The 27,646-nt window shown below is 36.9% G+C and overlaps 1 protein-coding gene across 7 annotated transcripts in view; it reads right to left on the reverse strand.

Annotated features, from left to right (window-relative positions):
• CACNA2D1 (calcium voltage-gated channel auxiliary subunit alpha2delta 1) overlaps positions 1-27,646 on the reverse strand; it is a 368,348-nt gene that overhangs the window by 287,302 nt on the left and 53,400 nt on the right. For all 7 annotated transcript variants that reach the window (XM_030960743.1, XM_030960744.1, XM_030960742.1 and 4 more), the window contains exon 3: positions 11,495-11,611. In XM_030960743.1, coding sequence (XP_030816603.1) covers positions 11,495-11,611 — 117 coding nt within the window. The remainder of the gene's footprint in view (positions 1-11,494; positions 11,612-27,646) is intronic.

Genomic DNA, 27,646 nt, shown 5'->3' on the forward strand with positions numbered 1-27,646 from the left:
ACAAAAAAAAAAGGAAAACACACACAAGATCTCTGCAGCTACTAATCCTAAGCAGCAGATTTCAGTCTCTGATCCTAAAGAAATTGAAGTGTCATCTTGCAACACTGACCCAAATGCAATGCTCCAGACAGAGGATTTCAGTTTCATCCATGTAAGACATCTTGTGCTTAGCACATATATATCTGTCCTTCAGCTGTGCTCCTCATATGTCCAAATGCCAAAGGTGGAATGTGGATCTAAGTGACTCCACAAAGACAGTCAGCTGTGTTAAAATCAAACATACATGGGAGACTTTCAGCTTTTGGAGCTCATGCAAAGAGTCTCCTATCCCACTGTGCTGTAGGAAGAGACAAGTGAACACATTTATAGAGAGTCCACTGAGGATCCCTTCCACCTCCATGCAAATTCATAAATCAAATCCCAATATATAAATCTGATCCCTTTAGGAGTTGAAGAACATCTATTTGTATCTGCTAAGCAACTTCATAAAAGGGGGTAAAAAATATTCCTGGGTAGCCCTTGGACTTTGAAGAAACCTTCATCACATCTTCATCACATTGACACATGATAAAACGTGTCATCACGTTGTTTCTTGAAGCTTCCCCATCAAAGGGAATCTTTTAATCCAACAAAAGGATTAACATAAAACACACATGAAGTACCTCAGCTTTTACTGATTAATAAGGCTTTTTGAAGCTGAACATTTGTTTATCAGCAAATTCACAGTTGGATCACAGAAAATTAGACTTTGAGAAAATAGCAAAAAACAGTTTATGCTTTCCCTCAGCATATTCTGCTTTCTAAGTTTTGCCACAGAGACTTCTGATACAAAGAACTTGCTGGTTTCCTGAGGAATTTTGCCTTTTGTACTAACAACTACATCAAAAGTCAGTGTTGCAAAGAAAGCTGACAGGAGCTCTCTTAAGGAAAGTTTTAACATGGAAATTTCACTACAAAGCCCAAAAGGTGTGACAAAGGTCACAGGTGGACACCTTAAACTGATAAGGAAGAAGAACATGAAAGATGCCAGGTGAACACACTCCATGGAACAGCTTCATACTTTCATGAAGTTCAGTATTTCCTCTTAACTAACTCTGCAGCAAGCTGTGTCCAAGGATTGGAAACAGCTGATCTGATCCCTTTAAAGCTCACTAAGAAGAGCCCCAGATTTACCTGCACTGGTTCCTGAGGGGTCCAATTAACTGTGCTCCCAAAATACTGGCACAAAGTGTGCTACCAAAATGCTTGAAGAAAAAAACTCAAATATTCCAAGAAATGTGTTACACTACTGAGCATACTGTTATCCAGACCAACAGTGCATTTAAGGATACTGCAGCTATAGAATAAACATTATGGCCATGCTGTAGATAGGTACCATCACACTCAGAAAACACTAGCATTTACAGAAAGGAAAAAAAATATATATTGGGAAGCCTGTTTGAAAGAACATGCTGTTTAACTACTCATTCTTGAATGCCAGTTTATTAAATTATATGACCAGAAGCCAACCCAAAAGTGGGGATTTATCTTTTGCTTGTGCAAAGGACAGATTCTGATGCTCATTATGCAATTCAATAGTTTTTTTTATTGCAGCAAGAGTTCTACTGAAGTTGAAAGTCTGATGCTTTTACATACTTCATCAGTCAAAACTGGCATTTCTAAATTCAATCTTACTCTGGTACCACAGTAACAATTATTGCACTCAGCTCAGTCTCACTAAAAACTTGACCAAAAAAAGGTGGGAAAAACATCTGAGTATTTTATCATGACATGTACATAAACAATTAGGAAGGGATACATTTTAAATAATATAGCTTTAGTTTTGTATTTGTGCTTTAATTCTGCTCTCTGAAGTGAAAACTGAACTGAATTACAATTCAAATGGTTTGACAAGTTACTAAAACTCTCTAACCCAAGAATGTAGATATTTTGTAGCATTTTTAAAAAACACTGACTCAGACACAGGTACCCTGGAAAGTATTTTAAGTTGAATGGGGTGAACAATTCAGCATGAGTTAGTGTGATGTTACAGCAACACAGTCTAATCTGAACTTTTAATACGGAAAGACAAGAAAAGGTTACAAGAGAGTTCCACTGAGACAAATACTGGAATCATGCACACAGGCAGGTACCAATGCCCTTAAAGCAAAGATTCTGAAAGAGAACAGAAGTTGGAGTCACAGATTCAGCCCAGTCTTGGGGGAAGAAACAAGCCTCACAAAGAGGCAGAATGCAGGCTTGGGGTTGTGTACAACACACAACTATTGTACCACAGTTTGTGTATAATGCGTGTGTGAGTTTCTATCTCTGAAAAAAATATTTGTACTTTATTCTTCTCCATAATGTTTAACAGAGCTTTCAGCAAGTAAGAGAATTTTCACTTCACAGAGGATTTAAAAACTTTCAAATTTGATTTTAATGTGGTTGAAAATGTAAATGTAGTGACTGAAGAAAAAATAAGGAGTCTTGAGAGGGTTGACTAGTGAGCACAAGAGTATGGAAGCCAACACTTGCAAATTAAACTACTTCTATGCAATATAATATTTTGAAATATGTGTTTTACTATGGAAAATTGTTCTGTAAAATTTTCAAGTACTCACAGAGAAAAACCATCAGTGTGGTTTTTGGGCGTGATCTGAATGAAAGGCATCACAGCAAGAAATAAGGAAGAAAACACATCTTTTCACCTATCAGCCAGAAGGTCATACAAGGAAAACAAAAATAACTTCAGGAGAAGAAGCTGCCTGAGGGTAAGAAGGCTAGCAAAACCCTGGAGACAAAAACTGAACTAATACAAGAAAAAGAATGTTTGGGTTACATTGTTTTATTTTCAATATTGACCCTCCAAAGCTGAAAAAGAAACTTTAAAACCAAAAGAAACCAAGACTTGTTTGTGCAGTGTTTCACCTTTCACAGTCAAACCCCCAGCTTAGGGTGATGCTGGTATTAATGGGGCCATGCACCTGCAGAACATCTTTCCCAAATGAAATTTCAGTATCCATAAACCTAGACAAAGAAACATGCTTGTAAAAAACTTATGAAGAAACTCTCACAGGGAGTAAAAAAAAAAAAATCTACAACAAAACTTTCGCAAAATTAACTATTGGCCATTTAATTCCTAAGTGAATTTGTGCAAGTGAATAAATAAAAGGATCTAAATGGGAAAGATCTGCTAAACCTATCAATGCCCCATATTTTTCTCCATATGAAATGTGAATGCAACAAAACTATGCAAACAGTGACCATTTACTGTGTAAGGAGAAAGAAATGTCACATGGTGAAGCTGGTCATCAAATAATATTATTTGCCACAAGCACTTTTTAGCTTTCTTTGTCTCAGTCATAGTAAAAGCTCCAAATGCAATGCTCTGTGCTGCAGGATGGAGATTCAGCAGGTGTCTCTCTAAGCTTGCAGACTTGATGCCATTGCAGCACTATGTAGAGTTCAGGGCCACAGAAATCAAAATTATGACTGTGGCTATCTATGAGGGCATGGGAAGGCGAGGGGATGACCGCCCTCTTTATCTGTCAACAAGAATACAAGATTTGCAGAAGGCAGATCAAGTCAACCGTGAAAAGAAAAGCATGTAAACAGGCAATATTTATAAGAATTTTCACTGCAAGCCCTCTGATTTATTTTTCCAGACTTTTATGATGCCTTGCAAGGTATGTGAGTTATGTGAATCTATCCTCTGAGGCATAATGCTGCATTCACACAACCTGGATTTTGGTTAAAAAAAATAAGACTCAAGGCAAGACAAGCAAAAACCAATTCAAACATCTGACATGTGGACAAGTTGACAAATGTTTGACTTCACAAGTGTTGCCTCTCACTAGCTGTCATTCCAAACCACATTTGCTTCGGCAACTACAGCTGACTTTCAAAATAGACTACATTTACATCTGGAGATTTAAACAATGTTCATACAGGCTAATAGGTTCAGTACTGGGGTCTGAAAGAGCACATGTAAAACTTTTTCTGCTATTGTGCAAAATTCCAGTGCTATTTCAAAAATAGCAAAGCATTGGTCTTAAACTCACCTGCAAAGTTCCAGCTATATCTGAAAAAGCTATTTAGACCAACTCTAGCCTTGAACCAAAATCTAAATCTAATTGTGAAAAATGCCAATCACTTGTTTTTAAATTTTTAAAAGTTTAATAGTAATAAAATGGTTATAAAAATAGTAATACAATTAGAGTAATAAAATTTTGGACAATTTGAATCAGGACAATATGAGACAATAGAGACAAAGAGTTACGGACATCCAGGTACCTTTTTCTGGGCAGCACAAGCCCGAAACAGGACCCATGTTAACAAAGGATTAACCCTTAAAAACAATAACCTGTTGCATATTCAAACACCTCATACATGATGCATAAATTCCATTCAAACACAGGATTCTGTCTGGTCAGTGTCAACTTCTTCCTCTGAATCCTAACAGCGCCTTTGGGGAGGGAAGAAGTTCGTTTCTTTTGATAAGAGGGCAATAAATTCTTTTTCTCGGAAAGATTCAGGTGTCCTGTGGCTGCTATTTCGCTGCAAGTCCTTTCTTTAAAAAAAGTATCCTATATAGCATAGTTTCTATTTTAACATTTTTTTTATAACCCAAAACTATATTTAACACACTACTTAAGAGAATTAATACAGTATTACTTTCTAATACAACACATATAATATTCATTTTAATATTTGCGAAAAGCCAATAATAAAATATGAATTTTTCACGCTAGTGCTGTAACAGGAGATGACAATGTCTATTTTAAATACCCACAGGAAGCATCCAAAAATAAAATTTAAAATTTTTCCCCTCAGTGAGCTACTTATATGTAGACAATTGATGGAGATATAAAAAGTAAACATGTGAATAGACCTGAAGTCCTAACACTGTAAAATTCTACCAAATATATAACAGAAAAAAGTTCAAGAACGAAGATGTATTGCCATGTAAAAACATATGGCATGCATGCATGTTCTTACAGTCCTTAGAGAAAAGTGCATTTTAGTTGTATTTTTCCAAAGTGTAAGCATTTTTCTGGGAGGACCACTGCAATTAAAGCTATTTGCTTTATGATGCTGGCACATAGTTTGTGTAATTTTATCCTATAGCTAAAGAGCAATACCCAGCTCAAAATTAAAAGTTCATAAAATATTTTGAAATATTAAAGAAACAAGCACAGCCAAACAGTTTCAAGGGGAAAATTAAAATGTTAGCATGAAAATTAACATAAAACCTCTGTGCACGACATAAAAACATGCACAGACAAAACTTTGTTCATTTTTTGAACTGATAATTTACTACAGTTAATTTGTTCTTTTGCATCTTTGCAGACTTCCTCTTCTTAGAAATCATACCTGAAATTATTTTGGCAAATAATAGCACACACAGTCCACTGCCAGCTTCCTTATGATGTTCAGCATTTCACAGAACTAACAAAAAATACTAAGAAAATGTGGAAAACTGGTTTTTTGCTAGGAGACTAAGCACAGTTCAAGATATTTTCCTCCTCTGAATTTCTCCAACTTGAGCCCTTTGCAATAAAATTGTCTAACATTGCCTGTAACTGGCAGAGTCAAAGGAAGAGAAACATCTGAAAATCAAAAATTGAATAGCAGCATATCTACCAAGACACAGGTGATGCTTCTTTTTGTACTAATACCAGTTTTCAAATCAATTCTCAACAAGGCTTACATTCTTAAAATCATCTAGGAGAGAGAGGAAGGCAAAGACATTTCATCATGATCAACCTCTGATATGACCACAACTCAAGGGTAAAACTCTCTCTATGGATTCTATGGGATATCACACACATGAGTAACAACCAACAGGAAACATCAGAATCCTCCATCAACTCAAGACCTAGTCCATCAGTGTCTCCTCATAACAAAATCACAGTATTTACTGTGTCACTGTTTGCAACGCAATGAAGGAAGTCAGAAGCACAAATTGCCACCAACTTTAGGAAAATCCAAACCACACCACTGAGAATGACCTTATTTTCAGGCAAGGACTTCAGCCCTCACAGGCTGAGAATAAAAGCAAATGGTTTTACCATTTGGAATGGAAGGGATACTGGAATTTAGTTAGGAAGCAATTTCAACACATCTGTTAAAGTGTGCCTATATCCAGTATCTGTACTCACAGATATTTTCAGTTTAGAGACCTGGTCCAAGGCATCACAGAGTGATCAGCTCTAAACTTTAGATTAGCTTACAGGAATGGTAGACTCAGCTGTGAGATGTGACTATTTAGGCCTTTTGGAATTCTTAGTGGAGCTCAGGAGACTGAGATGTCACAGAGCCCAAAAGCAAGAGATGATGTCCAGTCAAAGTTCTGCTAAATGAGTGGAGAACTCAAATTTATCTACACAGTATTTTTAAAGAATGGAAAGCTATCTTGTTACTACAGGCAATTTAAGATTAGCAGACCAGAAGGTGAGTGTCCCAGCGTGGTTTTGAGAATGTTATGTTGGTTTTATATATCAAAACAAAACTAAAGGTAGAGTGAGGATACCTTTCAAAAAACAGTACTATCAAGCACACCTACAAAATTTATTTTACTTTTATAGGTCTTTCAGGACGCACAAAAATTCCCAACCCTATTTAAAGTGCACAGGATCTCTGCCTGGGAACCTCAAAATATGTTGTAACACATTTAAGCTTCCCAGTTTTATTGTGAGACAGTGAAGCCTTATTTCAGGCAGGCAGGGAAATACTGAGAGATTTGGACACACTTGCACAGCTGTGTTGAAATTGCATCTAAACCAGCAGATAAACATTCTGAGCTCCTCATTCAGAGACACAGTTGTGCACCTTGGACATTTCCCAACAGCACATAGAGGGAACCTGTCTCCTAGCACACAATCTGTGCCTCAGTTTCCATGGAAACCCAGCTTCCTCAGTTTTCTTAAGAAATCAAGACAAGGAGGCTAGAGTGAAGATATTATGCCTCTGGTTGAGATGTCTGAAGAAATCTAGGCAATAAGGTGCAAATGTGCATGTAACTCATCTTTATCTGCACACAGCTCAGGGAGCCAAGGGTGCTGACTGGAGCCTTCCCCTGAGCCACCTTAACATGAGTTAGTTAAAAGCAGACACAAATGACCCCAAAGCAAAACAAATAAATCACAGGCAGGAATTTGGCAGTGAAAATATGACTGTCTCTCATTCTCCAGTGAAATGCATTTTAGTGGAGCTTAAGTGTTTGCTTTACACTAATGGTTATGCTGTTGCCTTACAGTGTGGGCAGTAATGGAAGAAAAATGCACTAATAAATGCACTGTGAGTGTACAACATAGCATTGAAAATAATATCCTGACATTGAATCTTTCCAGAAGGAGGTATTCTATTGTGGAAAAGACTTGCAGGGGAATATGCATAAATTGTACTTTTGGATAGAAGGATAATTAATATTAATTTCAAACTATTGCACAAACAGTAAAACATTAAATGATTTTCTAATGCAGAAAGGGATCTTAGCTAAGCAAGAAATAGGATGTTTTGATCCTTTTCCCTAAAAGGATCAAAACATCCTATTTCTAGGCTTGAAAAGACTGTTACTAGGTATCTGTTATTCTTAATTTTCTTTCTTTAATTTCCTTCTACCTAAAAGGTACAAATTGCTCACTGTTTTCAATTCAAACATCTGAGGAAAAAGGAGAAGTGGTAAACCTGCATATTTGCCTGTTGTAGAAGATTCAGGATGCTCCCCAAAATGTACTGATCCTGGCAGAGGAAGGCCAAGAGCTGCACAGCTACCAAATTCATACTGCACAGGAGTGAAGCTGCTGCTTAAATTGGTCTGTAGCACTGGACCAAATATTATTTTTTATACATGGAATACATTATGTAAACAAATTTTTTTAATGCAACATTGAATATGTTATATAAACAAAATTTTAAAATATACTTCATTCCCCTCATGATGCAATGCATAAACTGTAAACAAAACCACAGAAGTATTTAAAATATACCTTTCTAATTTTAAAGTATGACCAGAAAAAAAGATCTTTGCAAATCTTAAGATTACTACAGTACTTTACATTAGTAATAAAAAAAGTATTAGTAATCCATCTTTTATATTAATAACTTTAAAAGGGTTTAATTTTGTATAGTCAATGAAGAAATATTTGTAACTCCTCAAATCATGCTTTATAAATATAGTACAATGTCAGGTACTCTATTTAGTATTTCTAATGATACTCATCAAATAAGTATTAGTATCTTCCAAATTTTCCAATTGAATGAAAAGATTCTGATCCATTAGTATGATCTACATAACTCCAGAAATCTATTGCACTCATGAATGAGGTAGGAATGCTAAAACTAAAGCTAAGTCCAGCAAAAATTAACAATTTGGGTTCCAGACAGCCCAGTGAGCTAGGCATAATATTTGTTGGTATCCCTGGAAAGGCTTTGTGAGTTTTACCAACAGTTATTGCAGGGTACACTTTCAGTAAAACCTCCACCCATATGCCAGTTCACACCTGAGGATGCAGGCTGTAATGCAGCACAGCTCATCTGTACCCACCATTTACTGAGGTACACAGAGACAGAATATTAACTTCTCCATAGTATCATGAAATTGCAGAATTACACAATATCTTAAGTTTGAAGGGACCCATAGGAATCATCAAGCCCAACTCCTTGCTCCTTGCAGGACTATTTGTATATGGGAATCCATTATATTGAAATAGGGGGGTTCAGTAGGGTTAGGCCAGAAAAACACACAAGAGTAACAGCAGAAGGCTAAAAAAGAAATGTTCACTATTTCAGCAACAGGCTCCACTGCAAGACACTTTACTAGGAGGCTGTTGCCTGTCTCCCTCCTTACTACACATACTACTCTCTTTGTCCACTTCATTTTGCTAGAAAATTTTCCATTTTCTTTTCATTCTAACGTTTTCTTCTACGCATTACATTTCCTAGTAAGAGTAACCTAGGAAAGCCCTGTGAGTTCAGATCAAGGCTTCCTCCTTTCTCCTTCCTCAGCTAGGTACCTATTTCAACCACCAGTTTTAAGCTTCTGTCAAACAGAAACTCATACCCATTTACCTGGTAATTTTACTGTCATTGCTAGAGATTTTTCTAGCCCATAGTTAAATGAAAACACAAATAATTCAGAATGCAAGAGATATTTCTCATTTAAAGGTGATCTTATGGCTCAAGGGAAGGCAACTTATTATTAGAAAACTCATCATTGATATTTGTTTATTATATGCTTGCCCAAAGGTTGTTTGTGTCTCGTGCTTAGAGGAAACCACGACATCCCTGAGGTATGATAGTCTCTGAACAATAACACTGTTGATGTAATTCACTGGCACCTTCCTCATGGCATCACTGGAGGATGCCTGATGCCCTTGCATCATAGTCTTTTCAGGATTCAGGTCTTAATTAACACTTTGACTCATATTAGCCCCAATGGTAAAACCCTCTGTGCAGTCATTATAACAGTTCCATTTGACTCCACTCCTGATTTCAGAGAAAATGTGAGCCATCAGACTTAAGAAGACTGAAACTTCGAGTAAATAATTCAGCCTCATTACATAAAGTTTACAAACTGACAGCATAAAGATAGTCCTTGTAAAAAGCAGAAAGAGAAATATATATGGAAGGTGAAGAAATCATCTTAGTAGAAATCAATAGATCGGGTGCAGGAGATAATAAGTATCTCCTGTGTATAAAAAATTTTACAGAAAGTACATTAAAACAGTACAGGAAGCTTTATAATCAGAAGTCATTGAAAGTATCTGGGATAATTGCAAGTAGAAAAGTCAGTATAAATATCTGAGCTGTTAGGAGCTACTGGACCAAAGGACTATCCTTCTCCTAATTTAGTCTTCTTTTACCTCAGGAAACTGAATCATACTGCCCTTTTCAAAATGTGGCCATGTGCTTGCCTAAAGTGAGGTAGCACCTTTCTTCCACATTCACAGAAAAAACTCTTCTGGAATATTTCTTTAAGGAAGCATGAGATACTTATTTAATTATCTTAAAATTTTAAGATCAAACTACCACAAATCCACATAAAAAACCCTACATTAATCTTGTGTCTTGAGAAAATATAAGCTTTTGCTGTGATAACTTAAAAACATCAAACTTATATGGGTTGAAGAGAATATGGTGGGGAAAATTTTGTATTCACAAAGGTCTGCAAATGACTTACAGTATTTTGTAACAGTAATACAAAGTCCACAGAATGCCACATAAACACATGTCCACTGAAGAAAAAGAGAAAAACAAGAAAAATATTGGACCTATTTTCAAGTAATTTGAAGGAATTAGAGAAGCTTTGGCCCAGATAACACTGATGCACATTGTGTATTAGGTAAACAAGGGGAACTGGAAGAATGAAATCCTGCTGAGCACCAAAGGCAGGACAATGGGTACCTCTTGTGGCACCTATGCACAGACAACAGACTGTGCACAACTTCATTGCCAACAAGAAAGAGAGTCCTCAGGGCAGCAGCAGTTTCACTCACACTGATTCTTCAGCTGCATGAAACTGTACTCATAAAAGGACTCTTTGGGTGGGACTCATCTCCCCCAGCTTCACACACTTACAATACAGACATTTAGGTTTGAGGCTTCTCCAGCTGAGAAAGATAGAAGTTCTTCTCAGCTATAGTTCATCCCATTTTCAAGTCTTACTCAGAAAATGTCAGGTCAGTCCTGGAGTGGAGGAGTCTCCGCGTTATTCCACTGAACAAAAAAATGAGCTTAGGACAACCAGCTGAGTAGACATCTACAGTTAGGTGAATTAATCTTACTTTCTCCTCTCTTTCACTTTAAATGATACATTCAAATTCATCTGCAAGCCTATTTGAATATGTAATTGCCCAAGGAAATCCAGACTGCTTTTTCATCCTTTGAACCTATTTCTAATAGTTCTACTCTGAACAAAATACGTTTATTAATTCATCCAGATCCCTCCATGTGTTTGGTCAGTAGGAACCATATAAAGCAATTACCCAGGTCTGGTGTCTTACAGGATAGAAGAAGAAGGGACTGCTGGCAAAAGCACTTTAAAGAAACAGATACTTTTTATTTAAAGCATAAAGAATTGTGAGGTCACAATGAAGCATAGCCTTCACACAAATTATGATTGAAATACAGGTTAAATTAGCAAATTAGGAAAAAAAAAAAGCCCTGTTTCTTGTTTCCCCAAGCTCATTCCTGACTATAAAGTACAGTGTCATAAACATTCATGTGCGTCACCTAGAGGAATATTTTCCAATCTATTTATAACTTAATTTCTTCCTTGGCCATGGTTCCTATCTGTCGGTCAATATTATAAACATCTGCCCTATGCCAACAAACAAGTTCATTTTTACCATGAAGTCAGGAGCCATCTTTCTACATGTCATGTCTTATTCACATCACACTGACACTGCCTCTAAGTGTATAGGCAGTAAAAATAATCACGAAAGCATGTTTCAATAGTAAATAAAGACTTTTTAAAAATACTAAATAGAAAACTTGAACCATGAGTACTCACCACCAAGGCTTTAGATCTGTTACTTAGAAGTTTTTCAATATCTCTGGCTGCAATTTCCACTAGCTGACGAGGGTTGTTTGCTTCTACAGTATACATTGCTGCATTTTTCAAATAAATCTGCAAAAGAAAAAGATGCAAATAAATCAAAATGGCAGTACACATTCAAAATAAGCCAAATGACTTGACAGAAGAGGCATCAAGATGTCATCTGTTCTTACTGGAGCATCATAATGACTACTGCTAGGAAAATCCAACTGGGCCCTGGTAAAGAAGTAGTTCACCTTTTTGTCTAAGAGGTAGAAGCTGACACTAAAAATCATTTAATAAATCTTCAAAATTGACTAGTTTTAGTGACAAACTAACCAGCTGCAAAATGCTCAAGGAATCTAATTCCCATGGTGTGCCAAGAGAGCAGTAAAATGGTGATCCTTTAAAATGACTGAATTACAAATAAAATAGTTATTGCTGAATTGCATTCTTCCTTGAAAGATGAAATACAAGCATACCAGTTGTATTAATTCATTTAAGTTATGCTTAATCAGTTTAGTCCCTTATCTATTTATTCATATGATAATATTAGTATTCACAAGGAAAGAGAAGGAGGAACAAGTAAGAGGAAAAGAGGGAAAAGCAGAAATACATAAGGGGAAATGGGGAAAAAAGATGAGGGGAAGAGGGGAAATACAAATTGTGAATAAAGGTTATCTCTGAGGAGCCATTAACTGTTTCCAAAGCAGAACATGTATATGAAGGAGATAATTTTATTTGTTAATCAAAGACACTACAGTGAAAAGCATGTAACCATAAGAAAGAAGGAAGAAAAAAGATACAAAAAGTGCATTTGCCTATCTCTGAACTGAATAAAGAAAAAACTACCAAATTTGGAGTGGAAAAAAAGAAAAAAAAAAGGTGGATACGTTATAGCTTGATGGGCAAACAGGGAAAACTAATTTATGCAGCCAACAGATGGCCTGAGTTTACTCAAGCACTTTGCCTCTGTAGCACTGCCTGGTGGGGGCTGTGCTGTCTCCTGGGGAGTCATTCCAGGCTCAGGCAGGAACGGGTCCAGCACTAATGCACTGGCTGCCATCCAGCACGAGAGCCAAAAAACTGCTGAGCAGACTGAGCCTGCCAGCCCCGCCAGCTCTCTGGGGTTAAACCTCCGGAGACCTTAAAGAAACTCTCCACATTACACCTCTGGCGCTTGTAGCTGATAAGTACCACAAAAACTTTCCTGACAAGTGCAGTTATAGATGCAAATTGTTATCAGGCAGGTCCCATAAGCTGCCGCAGCTTTTCAGCACTTACGAATTTTACGAAATTTATGTTGGGTCTTGGTTTGTTGTTTATTTTCCTTCAGCAGTCGTTCCTTTCCACCAGTAACTGAGCAATTGGAATAAGCTTTATTCTTCATATAGTAATGATTATTTAAAAAAAAAATCAGCGCAGCATGAGCAGAAAACTACTACAACAGATGACAGATCCTAATCAACTCAGATTGTAGTCTGGATACTTTTGAGGTGCTCGATTTTCAAAACAACCACACAAAAAATTTATCTCTGGACAAACCTAAAAATCTCTTTTTGAGGGGTTTCTGGGTTTTTTTGGGCTATTTTTATTTTTGGGGTTGGGTGGAGGGTTGGTGGGGGGATTTTTTAGGACATATCTTAACAGTAGGACTGGCCTATAAGCCAATTATTTATCAAACAAATTTGGAAATAAAGACATTTTATTCTACAATTGATCACTTCAGAATTTCATTCCTTTTTCTCTGAAACACGTTAAATTTGCAGTCAGCAAACTATTTTGGAGGTAAATTGACTATTGTGACCAGTCCTATAGACAAGGCAAGAGTAAAAATCAGTGCTATAGATCCAGATGGTTTGAATCAAGACAGGAAATTTCAGAGCAACATCTAAATTGAAATGACCATCAAATCTTTTAAAACTTTCAGGTTTTCACATTGTCAACAAATATTCACCCTGGTCACACAAAGAACAGACACTGCAATATACCAGGTGTTGATGTCTTGGTCTTTGAAGATTAATGAATGGCAAATTCTTTAAACTTCATTTGTGACTGCATGTAGTATACCTTAATCAAAAGTTACTAAATTTCCAGAAAAATGGAAACAAGACTTTGTAAATGGTGTAAAAAATATAAAATAACTTTCACAGAAGTTTTAAAATAATAATTTTTAAAATAATTTTAAAAGGTTCATATATTTCACTTGTGAAAATGTTTGTTTGGTTTCTTTTGTTCAGTTATTTCTGGTCTCTTTTTTTCCAGATTTTTTTTTTTGCACAATTGCTCTTTATTTCTTACTCAATGGTGAAAGCAATAAAAAAAATTTAGTATAAACCCTTTCTATTTGGGGTTACAATTAAGCAAAAAAATCTAAAATTTGGAGAAAGAATTGCAAAAATGCCATTTCGTAGTAATTAATCTTTTACTCAACATAACAAACACTAAGCAAGCCACAAAAAAAGAAAATTCACATAGAGGCAGAGTGAAGTATGCGCTCAGTTAATGCAGATTTGAAGCAGATGGATGACAGGGATGACCTGGAGATTGCACTGACCAGATATATAATGGCAAGTACTGTTTTGCTCATTCCCTGATATTTTTAAGCCCTTAGTGAAATTTGGTTTCTAACAGGCTGTGATTGAACAGCCTCAGTAGAAGTTAAGGGGGATGTCATTCTGCATTCACACAACCACCAAAAGTAAAGACAATATCTTATTTGACTTAATCACAGAATCACAGAATGGCCTGAGTTGGAAGGGACAATAATGATCATCTGGTATCAACCTCACAGCCATGGGAAGGGGCACCTTGCACTAGACCAGATTGCTCAGAGCCCCATCCAAGCTTTTCTTGAACACTTTCAGGAATCCACAGTTTCCCTGAGCGCCCTTTGCAAGTGTCTCACCACATTCACAATAAAAAATTTATTCTTATCACCCAATCTAAACCTACTGATTTTCAGTTCAAAGCCATTCCCCCTCACCCTGCCACTACATGCCCTTGTAAAAAGTCTCTTTCCAACTCTCTTGTAGCCATTTTTTGGTACTGGAAGGCCACCATAAGCTCTCCCCAAAGTCCTCCAGGATTAACAACCTTAACTGTCTCAGTCTTTCCTCATAGGAGAGATGTTTCATCTCTCTAATCATCTTTGTGTCCTGCTGGACTGGCTCCAGCAGGTCTGTGTCCTTCTTGTGCTGTGCTCAATGTAGAGCAAAGTCACAGGGAGCCATACTTGTAATGAATTAAGAACCTGGATAGAAAACTTCTGCTTTTGTCCCTGTATTTAATTTGTTCTTCCAGAAAATATTTGACCCTATAAACCCCAATTTGAAAGCACCCACATTTTGCACACACCCAATTCCTATGGGTAAGTTAATTCCCATATCCCCAAGTTTGAATGGTTTGTAAGCTGCAGACAATCAAAGCATTGGACAGTGGGACATTTTCAGGAAAAAAATAAACATTTTCATCTTTCTTCTCCAGCACCAGCTATCAGAAAAATTCAAAAGTCTGAATCACATAACAAGGAGATCATCACTACAAGAGATAGGAGCATCATTAAAATCTTTTAACAGGCATTGTGGGTCCTACCACCAAGAAAGCCTGACCAAGGCTGGCTTCACAACTTGTATTTTTTAGTGATTTCAAAAAATAAAATCAGAACAACTCTCACCCAAAATAAACCCTTTGAGATTTACACAAGATTCCACACAGACCTGAGTCAGTGACTTTCTTTCTCCCCTTCTTTGTTTTACCCCATGGCAAGGCTGGGAGCACCAATCTACCCTGCTTCTACTGCCAGTAAAAGATTTATCCTGCAAGCTCCTGAACAAACAGCATCAGAAATTACTTGGAACTTCACACACTTCTTTATTTTCCTGAAGTGTGAGACCTGTCTCAACTACCAAGGAACAGTCTAATACTCATTAATTTTTTAGGAGGTGTGTACATAATTTATTTGTTGCCTACTACCCTTTTCTTTCATTCACTGTAGCACTGCAGCAGTTCAGCACAACTCTACACAGAGAAATACACACTTCAGGATTTGGCACCCTAGGACAAACTTTTCCTTCTCCAAGCTTCCCACCTCACAGTCTCACAAAATTAGCAAATGCTCATCTTAAATAGCCATAAAAGGTGTTATTGGCAAAGGTGTGCTCATTTGTCTCACAAAATACAATTTGGCAGGCTCCATAGCTTGTTAAAAGGAGTTAATTTGAATACAATTTATTAAATTACTTTAACTAAATGAATGCAAGTTTCTATTGGTTTTTAAATCTAAATTATTTTTAGTACTTTTATCACTAATATTTTGCGAAAGGATCTCCAAATTGCTAGTAAAACATTGTCACTTCTCACAGAATAAAGCCTCATTGCATGACTAAGCAAAGCCTGTAAGGTCACAGCACAAAAATACTTTAATTCTTTTCTGAAGTCAATAGTCATGCACTTCCTTATTCAGGAAAGACTGTATTAAAATTGCACATAATGAACTGCAAGGTTTTAGGAGAGAGAACATGATGGAGAGAGTCACATTAAGGTGAAACAACACAACAATAGTTGAATGTGACAAAGATTAGAAAAACTGCCAGCTCCTCAGCAGAACGTGCCCCTCTCTGCTCAGCCTTCAAGGACGTGTTTATAAATCTCTCACAAAGAGACATTCTCCTTGCTTCCCTCAAAGCTCGCCAGGGCAAGTCAAACACTCCTGCATAAATTGAGAGAGAATGAAAGACATTATTACATGGCTCTTGCTGTATTGTGGCAGGCATTTGGGCTGGCCCTAGCACTGAAAATTTATTTAAACAGCCCTCATGCTGTATCACACTCAGAAAAAGAATTATTTTCAACAGCAGTAGAACTCCTTTGCCTCTTTGTTTGTTTGCTCTGAACATGTGAGTCACCCAGTTTAAAAACAACAGAGCCTCTCCTTCAGGCAGTGGTAACTTGGCTGAGGGCCCAAACATAGGACATGAACATGCCAATCTCATTTCCATCACTGAATGGTTCCATGGACATAGAAATCATATCAGCCAATGTCTTCAGAAGTTCAAACCCAGAATTTCAAAAGTTAACCAAAAACACTATAATTTTTCTAGCTTTGGAAAAGAGAAATGAAATAGCTCAACAATTTCAGTTATACTTATCTGTACAAGGTAAATCTATGGATTTATTATTTCAATACTCCTTTCAAGACCATTTAGCTCAGCTAGGCTGAGACATCTCTGTCAACAATCACTGCCTTATCACCAAATGATCTTTTGTCAGCCTAGACCAGCTGGAGACTGCCAGCATGGCAAAATCTACTGCTCAAAAATAGTGCTGAGCTTGCAGTAAAACCAAACAAAATTTTGTGCTGGGTTTTCCCCCAGCTCTTCAGCAATCAACCACACCAAACTAGTAAGAGTACTTGTGAAATCTTGGCCTAGGTTTTATGAGCTTGTGCAATAAAGTAATTAACCTATTTAATATTTTTTTTAAATCCTTCTGAAAAGAGTGAAACTTAAATAAAGGCTGAGTAAAGTATTCTCTTTCTGCCCACTCCTCACTCTTGGAAAGGCCCTCCCTCTGCCAATTCCCCCTGGTCCTTCCAGTCTCTTGTTTCCCACCACTTTGTGGCACTACCAGGGCTGAGTGATCCAGACCTGTCCTACCAGGAGCCTCTGCCTGTACCCTCGGCCATCTGCTCCATTTCAGTCCAGTCCTCAGCTGAAAAAAAAAAAAGTTCATTTCTTACTGAAATTTTGGGTAATACTAAAATAAAAATAAATAAATAAATAAATAAATAAATAAATAAATAAATATAGTTTTATTAATAATATTCAATGTTTTAAAGAATAAAAGTTTCTGTTCAAATAATTGTTTTAGCTAACAAAATATCAACTAATAACACACATATATTTAGTAATTTTAGTTTCTGTTTTTATAGAATGCCATGAAGTTACATCATGATCTCATTTCTGAGAGAAAAGCAGAAAGAAGAGGTCATGTGACAGACATCCAAAAATATGATAAGATCCTGGGAGCAGGAAAAGTCAGAAAAAATAAATAACCTCTTTCTAATTTTATATTACATTACATTATATCATTATTATTTTAAATTATCATATATTATATCTAACTTTTTGTTATTCTAAATACTATCCTTTAACTGAAATTTAGCAGTTAAAAACAATATGATCTGCCCAACATAACAAAATTCTATCTTCTTACTAGTGTATCTTATTCCCAAAGTTATATAAATAGTTTCTATTTCCATATACATGCCAGACTATTTTTCATTCTCACAAGACACTTCTTTTAATCAGAAGCAATTCATTGAGAAACTCATCTGAAAAACGCTCATTTCTAAGAAGCATTCTGTGCGTTCAAAGGAATAAGTCTGAGTGTTTTATAGGTTTTACTCTCTGCTCCATATAGTGTATAAATAAGATCACAGCTGCTCCCTAGCAACTCACAGATGCCTTCATTCCTGGAATTCATGGCAACAACACAAAGGAGGAAACCACCCCAGTAGTTCAGTGTAGCTGTTGCTTTTCAGAATCACTTGCCTGATCACTGAGTGCTCTGAAGGTCTGGGATGACAACTGACGGGGCAGCTGATGGGAAAACCATGACTTACCACAGCAGTGACATGCAGCTTAGGGGAAAAAAATATCAGAGCAAGTTCGTTCTTAAGTGAAACACTCAGACTGAATTCTGCAAGGTGCTGGGACCACTCATGGCTCAGTTAACAGCAGAGAGGATAAGCAGTGCCAGAGTCAATGGGCTCACTCAGGTGCCTACTCAAAGGGAAGCACATAATCAGGCACACTTTGTAGGAATCATCAGCCCCTTTTGACTGTTGATAATTAATAGAGTAGTCCAGAGGACTTTCAAATTAAGAAGCAATTCTTGTAATTGCCACTTTGTATTTAAACCTTGATAAAACAGGAGTTCAGCTTTGTACTTCTGCTACTTTGCACAGGAAAAGCAGATATTACATCCCCCCCCCTTTTGTTACGAGAACCTTTTTGAAGGTATTCAATTTTGCTTCCTAGTGATAAAAATACAGTATTAAGTAACAAGAGGACATCATTTATCAGTTTCATAGCAGTTTTAACTTAGTCTTTTAGCTGAGACTGAGTAAGAACTCAAAAATGCCAATTCATGAGTACAAATGGATCTTTCTTGTAACAGAAGAAGAACAATAGGAAGAAAATGTTTCACATTTATTATGCACTTCTGGTATATCTGGAGATGGGCACTTATGTAATTTCTAAAAACTCACTTATTCATAGGAAATTTTGGCCCACCCTAGCTATTCTTAATGCAATTTGTCATCTACTGACTCTCTCCCAAAAGTAATTTTAAATCTCAAAATTTAACTTGAGCAGGTTTTTGTTGTTTTTTTTTTTTTCTTTTTACTAACCACAGGACTTAGAAAATTATTAACTCTAATGTTTGGGGTTTTGTTTGGTTTAGTGTGTGAATTTTTTTTTTTAAAGAAAAAGGTTTAATTTTATTCTCAGCTTCTACACAAAAATCCGAATATAAGTACCAATAGGACAGAATTTATTACTGTTGAAGCCAACAGAACATTATAAATTAATCAAGAACAGTGCTTTGATCAAAGATTACCCAGATCAGCATACAGTAATTAAAGCTACGGTAATATCAGGCCGTCTCTTCCCTTGAGCTTGAGCAAGCTTTATTAATGCAGCCACCTATTCTTAGTGAGTTACAGCTGCTTTTGTTTGCTGGAAGAAGGAAAGCTTCAAAATGTCAGTTTATTGCTAAGGGAGCAGAGAGAGAGTGGCAAGTGCAAATAGCAAATGAGGCTCCCTGTGTTTTGACAACCTCTTAATTTCCATTTGGATTACAAAGAAAACTTGCAGATATGTATTTAAATTTCACAGCCTGCATTTTTAAAAATGATTTCATTTTCCTGACATCTCATCACTGGTCAGCAATGTGTAAACTCAACAGAATTTAGTTTGGAGAATTCTACTTTTAATGCCTGCATCTTTGGTATTTGGTTGCACACAGAACATAGCAGTGGCAGTGGTACACCTCAAATGGGACACACATTATTAAAAAAACTGTGAATAACTTTGGGAGTCCCTAACCAGGCTAAACCATCTCATACATTATTATAATCCTGTTAAATGGACTCTGACTCCTCAATAAATATCTGAATTGACCACGTTTCACTGTACCAAACCCTTCATAATTCTATTCTAAAAGTAATCCTGATCTCCCTCCCCTTCCCCACACACCTCTCAGGGACAGCAGAGTGGTGTCCTCACCTTAGGGATGAGGGAGAAGACAAATGTGAATAGTGTGCAATAGCCTATTTATGCTTAGAAAGAATTAATGTGTTTCAGAGGCTGGCTTCATACACTCTCACTCAGCCAAACTTTCTGATATCTATTTTGTTACACATTACTAAGTTAATTCAAAAAGCTAAATAGAGTTGCTCTCTTTTTATCATTTTTTTCTTTTTTTTCCTTATAAAATGACATAACAAAACTGCACCTCAGTGAAAAACTTCAGTTGTAGATGACCAGAACGACCCATAAATATGGCCTGAAATCAAGGAAGTTTCAGCAAATATAAAATGGGTGACCCAATGATGATAAAAGTGCTTCAACAACTTCCAAAAAAGTTGACTTGTTTGAATTTTCATTTCAAGATTATATAAAATGTACTTTTGCTTTATTTGGGTAAAAAGTCTTCTCTATTTAATGTTTCAAAAAAAGTTGCTTAGTATTTTGATTCATTGAGGACAACAAAAAGAGACAAAAGGAGAAAAGAAAGAATATAACACATTTCTGAGTTTTCAGATCAGTCGTTGTGAACCTCACTGAGTAGCACAATTTGAATGAATAGAAGACTGACTTTATTTCCCAAATTTAACTCATTTAAACACCTGCCTTTCTTTCTTAGTGCACTGGAGAATACACCCAAGATATACAGGAAACAGCTTCATAGTCACACCAGTTATGTCTGCAAGTGTTGTGGTATCTGTTACATTTTACATTTTCAGAGATGAAGAAGGATGGACTGCACAATATATTCTGACATATTTTATATGTCAGAAGTATCTTGAAATCCAGGGTCAAAATGCTGACAAACTCCTCAGAATCTATTGCATTCATAACATTTCAATCAAAAATTTCATTTCCTAATGAAATTCAAACTTACAAAGTCCACAGCCAGGACCTCCAGAGAAATGTTCACCAAATATATTAATCTGGGTTGTTATTCTTAAAATCAACAATCTTTAAAAAAAAATCAAGTTCTTCTATTTCTTCTTTTCACTTAATCATAAAACTCTCCATTTCTTCAACCTTAACAAGGGTGAGTGTAGCATATTTTGGAATGTGTCCATATATCACCTAGGTCCATCTGCTAGCTCATAAGAGAATAGCATGAGCTATTGAGTTAAAAATAAATAAATACATACATAAATAAATAAATAATAGAGCTTGTAAAAATAAATAGAATTTTCAACTCCATGTATCGGTTTCATGTTTGCAAAATATAAATCCAAATTTTTATAAAGCTTTTAATAAATGGATAATAATCTTTCTTTACTTTGTAAATGTAAAGAAAGAACCACATAAATATCATGCCAATCACTGAGAAAAATAGTAGGAATGAAATTGTTTACATCTAAATTACCTGCCAAATCACATTCTTAAGCAGGAATTGCAGGCTCCTATGACAATAGGGAAGATTATCCAGATACAAGTCTTACATGAATTTTAAGTAAGCTGTTAAAGCCTCCCCTTGCACAGACCTCTACACAGATAATGAATTAACAAGACAAGCACTATATGACAACCTCTCTAGGTCTAAGGCAGTGGTGTGTCTGTAGGGCTTCTAGCACAGAGCTTCTAAGACTAATTAAGCTAAAATTTGTAGAATCCAACAGAAAGTAACTCCGGGTTATAATTCCTTCTGGCAGAGGGAAGCTTTCCTGAACATCCCTGCTCCAGGGCAGTTCGAATCAGAGATCAGTCTCTCTTACAAGCCATTCATCTCAGTTAAGCTCCAGAGACTGATCCAAGACCTGGAAAGCTGGAAGTGTGGCCTGGGAAGCTGGTGCCAATGTGAGTGCCTGAGCAGACTCACACCATCTGTGCATGAGGCACACAGACCTCACGCTGAGCAAGGGATGAAATGTGCTCCTGCAGGATCTCAGCTGGGCTGCTCACTGAAGAACAGCTAATTATTATAAAACAGCATTCAAAAGACAAAATAAATAAAAATCTTCTAACAATTGCTGGTGGACTCATTTGGTGAATGAAACTCATCACCACATCTCATACACCCATACCTCTTTTTCGTTTGTAGGAAGAAACAGTATTTTTATCTTAGTAGGAATATAATTTACAGGCCAAGTCAGCCTATATGGATTCACTCTACAGCTCCTGGAACTGTAATAACAGCATGCCTTATGAACATCATGCATGGATTGTTTTTGCAGAGATGTATCAAAAAGGAGACAGATTCACGGAGTGGAGTTCCTTGGAACTGCCTCTCTATCTGATGCTACGTTCATTTCTGCCATTGCCTGAAAAGGTTACACTGCACAAGATGGCATTTTTATGGTGTAATAGCCATAGAGAAGCTCCAGTGTGTTTGTCACATCAAAGCTCTTCACACAGACCCACATTTTTTTAATTCAGTGTTTCTGTAAAAGAGGATTCTCTTCAATCAGTTTGGAACAGACAAGCTCATGCATTGCTCTAAGGCAGATTCTCTAATCCAAAGCCTTCCTTTCTGGGCACTGCAGGGTTCCCCTCCTTCTCTCTCTCCTGTGCCTAGAGGTATTTTAGAGCTGGAGTCCAGAAGCATATTTGTAGTAGTTTATTAGATTAAATGAGCTGTCAATTAGCTTAGTCATGAGTCTTTGCTGTGAACATTCTACGCAAAAATGGAAGTTGTGCATACTTTCATGAAAATGGAACCACGTACTTACTTAAATCTGTAGTTCAGTAGGTTCTTCACCTTTTTTTTTTCTGGATGCTGAAGTATCTGGTTTTTAGACCAGAATGTGACTTTGAACTTTGTATATATTTTTGTCTTTTCAAACACCAAATACCTACAGAGAAATGCAGCTAGTGGGATCAATCTCAAAATTTATTTTGCTACATGGACTTTAAAATTCTATTAAGCTACTGTCTCTTCCTTTTTTTTTTTTTCCTAACAGTCCATTTGCTCTGTAGAAACCATGTATCCTTCACACCAGAGCAGCTTCATAATGCCTGAATGCACTGAGAGCTCATGGGTAAGACAAAGTTACATGAACCTTCTTAAGCTGAAATGACAATTACATGACTATTTGTTGCTGTTGTTTTTGTTGTTTTGTTTTGGTTTTTTTAAACATAATACTTATAAATAAAAAAAAAATACTTATAGAACAAAAAAAAAATATACTAAGTTGTGCTTTGTTGAGAGACAGTTAAAAAGAAGCACACAGGACAAGATTTTCCTGTGTATCCTGTATTCCTGCTTCCAAGTCTCAAGCTGCACATACAACACCTCCTTATAAACATTCCCTTTGTTCTTATAGGGGAAAAGAATCCTTAGGAAGGACTAAGGACAGTACCTTCTTCACCTGGGCAACTACAGCAGAAATAGCCTCTGCTTTTTGTGTAAAAATCTGTTTGGGTTCCTTTTTTAATACTTTTTACCTGCTTGGCTTGTAAATCAAATATTGTTAGTCATGATTCTTAGCTAATGTAAATTAGTGTAATCCACTGCAGTCAGTGGAGCTCTGCCAGTTTTCAACCAGCTGAGTATTTTGGCATCTTGAGTCCTGACTTCCTGCCTTGTTGAAGCAATCATTGCATTACTGTAATGGGGATATTACACTGGTATTACATCCAACTTGGAGTTCTCCCAGATCTCACCTAAACTCATAGTAATGTCCAAAAAAGCAGGATTTAAATATGTGCTTTAAATCTATTCTTGGAAGACTATTTTGAGACCATTCCCAGAGAGTATCCCAGAACCAGAGAATGTGCTGACTTGGAAGAGGCCCACAGGGATCATGGAGCACAACTCCTGGACCTGTGCAGGACACCCCAGTCCCACTGAGCCTCCTTTGGGCATCACAATAAACAGCTCTCACCTGCCTCCCCAGCTCCTTGTTTCTTCTACCCCAGTTATGCTACTTTGCCTGGCTCAGGCTGTGGATAAGAGTAGCCTCAACATAAAACTCTTAATTTTAAGGGCATCCAAACTTTCTTCTGCAGTTTTTCTTACTTACAGGCATTATAGTGCTGTCATCATTGCTAACAAGAGAAAAGGTGCATCAAACATGCATCAGCAGAAACATACTCATATTTTTAGAGGCAGAATCACTAATGAACTAATGAACTCCCAAATATTTTGTCTTTTTAAACACTATGTGGAATATACATTAATAAATTATTGTGCATCCTCATTATAGAGGTATTTTCAAAAGTTATGATTAGTGAGAGTTACAATGGCTACGTTACATATGCAAAAGCAAGAGAGTGGTTAGCCAGTAGGACAAGACTGTGATTCCAAATCACTGTAAGAAAATTGTCAATGAAGAAAAAAAAGGGAATCCTCTTCTGAAGAGATTCTCCTTAAACATAATTCCATGAAATTTAGTACATATTGAATTCAAAAACCTTAAATACAAAAAATACTTTCCCTGGTTATCTATGTCCACACTGCAGAATAAATTAGACTCTTACCAAAGTAGTGACCTCAAAAGGACAGCTATCCACTTTCCACATACCTCACCTGACTTTAATGGTCATCTACTTATTATTTTTTTTTTTTTTTTTTCTGTAAGTACACATTACACTCCAAGTTTTACATCCTTTCTGTTGCAGCATGTCACAGTTGAGACAGCCACCATACACAGAATATCACCATACAATTTCAGAAGGCTGCAAGCCTCTGCCCTTCTTGTTCTTTTGCTCTTTAGCCCAACATTTTATACCCCCATGCTGATGCACTGCCCCTGTGTGCCCTCTGTTCCCTTTGGTGGTTGGTCAGTGCCCCTGGGCACTCCATGGCTCATTGCTGTCTGTGCTGCTCACCTGCTGCTCACAGCTGTGCCCATTGGGGATGGGGCTCAGCCACAGCCCCATCCCAATCACCACAAACTGTGTACCCTTCTGGTCAAAAATTCTCCCAGTCTAAAATCAAAATAATTGAGAATTAAGGTAGTATTCCTATCCCTCTCCCTCATGGTCATGAAAAAAAATATTTTATAGTTCTGCAGAAGAGATCATTGCACAGTGTTTCCATTGTACATTTCCCTGCAGCACAAAGACCCCCAGACATCCAAGGCACATCCAAACACAAAAAGCACTGATGAACCCCGAGATACTTTCAGCAAATTATGGGAGCACCATTAGCACTGCAGCTAATTGAAAAAGCTCTGGTTTATGTTAATTCACTCTAGATGAGAACATATTAATTGTGCTATTTTGAAAGCAATCTTGGTCACTTTAGAGATCTTCACAGAAGATTTAATTGCACAAAGCAGACTCAGATCCTGACTTCAGCTGAATCAGTGGGAATTCTTCCCCTGAGTCTGGGAAAGATTGACCAGGCTGTGAAATGGTTATAATCTGTTATATTTCTTGCTAAGAGCTTTAACCTCACACTTGGCAAAATTAAAATTAATTTTCCCAAGAACAAGGGAAGACATTTCTCCTACCAATCTGATTATTACAGCTTTTGACAGAAAGTCTTGTTTACTATTTTATAATAGGAGCAATCTGCTCCTTCTTTTTATATTATTCATTCTGCTTTTAGAGAGAAAAGAGGCAGAAAACTCAAACAAATTATTTCTTTTTTCAAGTTTACATGAAGACTACAGGTTTGATCCAAATAATTCTGGAGCTAGAAGAAGAAATAAATCAGAAAAAAAGCTGAAAATTCAATCTGACTGTAAGCATTTTTAAAACTTGAGCATCTGAAGGCAAATTCTGTGAATAAAAGTGACAAGCATGCAGGCATGCTGTTTTTCATGTCTTGTAGTCTCCATTTTTCCAAGATTGTAGTTCATTTCAGAAAGATCTAACTAAATGTTAATAGGCAGTGAACAGGAAAAAAAAAAAGGATATCATTCAGAAATGGGCAAGTGACAATAGCCTGTAAACAGGAAGAGTGGGAGAGTGCATGGGTTACACCTTGCAGGGCTTTGTGTTTTCCCTTGCAGCCAGGAGAGCTAATTAAATCCTCCTGTCTAGAAAAAGACATCATGCTACGTAGGTCAAACACATGGCTTTGATATAGTGGGATATTTTACATGGAAACATCCCCCTTTCATGCTTTTAATCCTGAGATTACAAGCACATATCGACCATCTTGTGAATATCATCTGAGATAACACTATTTCCTTGAAGCCTATTGTAAATTCCGACTTTTCAAAAGAAACTTACCTATAGTATTCACACACTCATGTTTGGGTTTTTATCCACACTGCGGATAAAAGCTGGTAGCACCACAGATTATTAGGCTTGCCCAGTAGTTTTCATTATAAGACTGTTTAGCAGCTTGTAAATTTGCCAAATATTAACAACATAAACTAACATTTTCCTCAGGGGAAAAAAAAAGAATGAAACATCAATCTCTTGGCTTTTCATTATCTATTTTACTATGTGGTCCTTACACAAGAAGGCATAGCAAAATGGTTGAGAATTCATTGATTTGGTCCAGTTAGAAATCCTGTGTAACTCATTTTCTTGTTACCTATTCATTGTAGATTAAAACCTCAGTGCTGTGTTTTTAAAGATATATTTTAGTCTATAGTGTTAAAAAAAATTAGCCTGAAAAGGACCTGCAGATCACTGCAGAGATTTCATCAGCAAAATTGCTGAGAACACAGGTGTATTCCAACTCAGAGACATCACTTCTAGAGAATGTCCCACCTCCTCTGCAGTTCAAGATCAGACTTGGCGGTGGTCTCTCAGGTCTACACAGTGGGAGAAGGAGGAGAGGAAAACTGAATGAAGGACAAAGGGCAAGAGACTGAAATATGGAAACAGGAGATAATAGACTGGAAAAGGGCAAGCAAAGAGTAAAGAGAAAGTGAGACTGGAAGGGAAGGTGAAATAGAAAAGTCATACAGGAGAAAACTACAGGTCTGAGACTGAGAATTAGTGATGGAGGGAAATGTGAGAAAGGGGAAGAGAAATTCCTGTGGAAGAGAAGAGGTGAGAGTATTGTGACAGGCTGGCCACACAATGTTTGGAAACGCTAAGGAAAACTAAGGAGTTAAGAGAGAGGTGCTGATCTGGAAAAAGCTGAGGAGAAAGATCCTAAAATAGAGACAAGAAACTAGTGTAAAATAGAAAGACAGGCTGGTGAAGCAGCAAAGGCAGGAGCTGAAAAAGAAACATAGCATAGGTTGAGGAGAAATGAAAGACAGCCAAGCAACACAGCAGGAAAGGAATGGAAAGTTGAATGGTGAATCAGTAGCAAGATGCTGAATGGAAGGGAAAAAGGAGACACAGCAAGTGCAGAACAGACCAGATCACACCTGAATTAAATAAGCAAAAATGGACTTGTAGCAGAAAGTCCCCACCAGAACCTGGAGACTGATGATTTGCAAGTCTTGCTGTTCTCTGTCAGCAGATATATGTGCAATCCACCTGCAAAAACTCCAATGAGAGTTCCATGCTTCCAAACCTTACATTTCCTCAGGAAGCTCAAGTGCTAGACATTTTTGTGTTGGAAACCCATGCTTGTACGATTTGTGTTAGAATTTCAAGATTTTGTTTTCAGTTTGTTTATGGTTTTTAAAGATTAAAACATGCATGTAAAGCATCTGCCTTAAATTTTGTTGCAATATGATGCAGTCAAATATTAGGAAAGGCCAGAACTAAAATAAACTCTGCAATCTTCATTTATGTTCACTGTGCATGCAGTGACACAGCCCTTCCTTTTATAAGACAGTGGTGATCTCATCTGAGCTAATGGACATCTGAGCTGATCATCCAACCTCCTCTTACAGTCAGTAAAGACAAAATGTCCTTCTGGGACAGGATATACACAAGACATGAATGTCTGGGCAAAAGGTCATTAAGGTCAAAGGAATACATTAATACACAATGCTAAATCTGACAACTTCACACATTATTT

This window comes from Camarhynchus parvulus, chromosome 1A (genome assembly GCF_901933205.1).
Source record: "Camarhynchus parvulus chromosome 1A, STF_HiC, whole genome shotgun sequence".
NCBI classification, from domain to species: domain Eukaryota; kingdom Metazoa; phylum Chordata; class Aves; order Passeriformes; family Thraupidae; genus Camarhynchus; species Camarhynchus parvulus.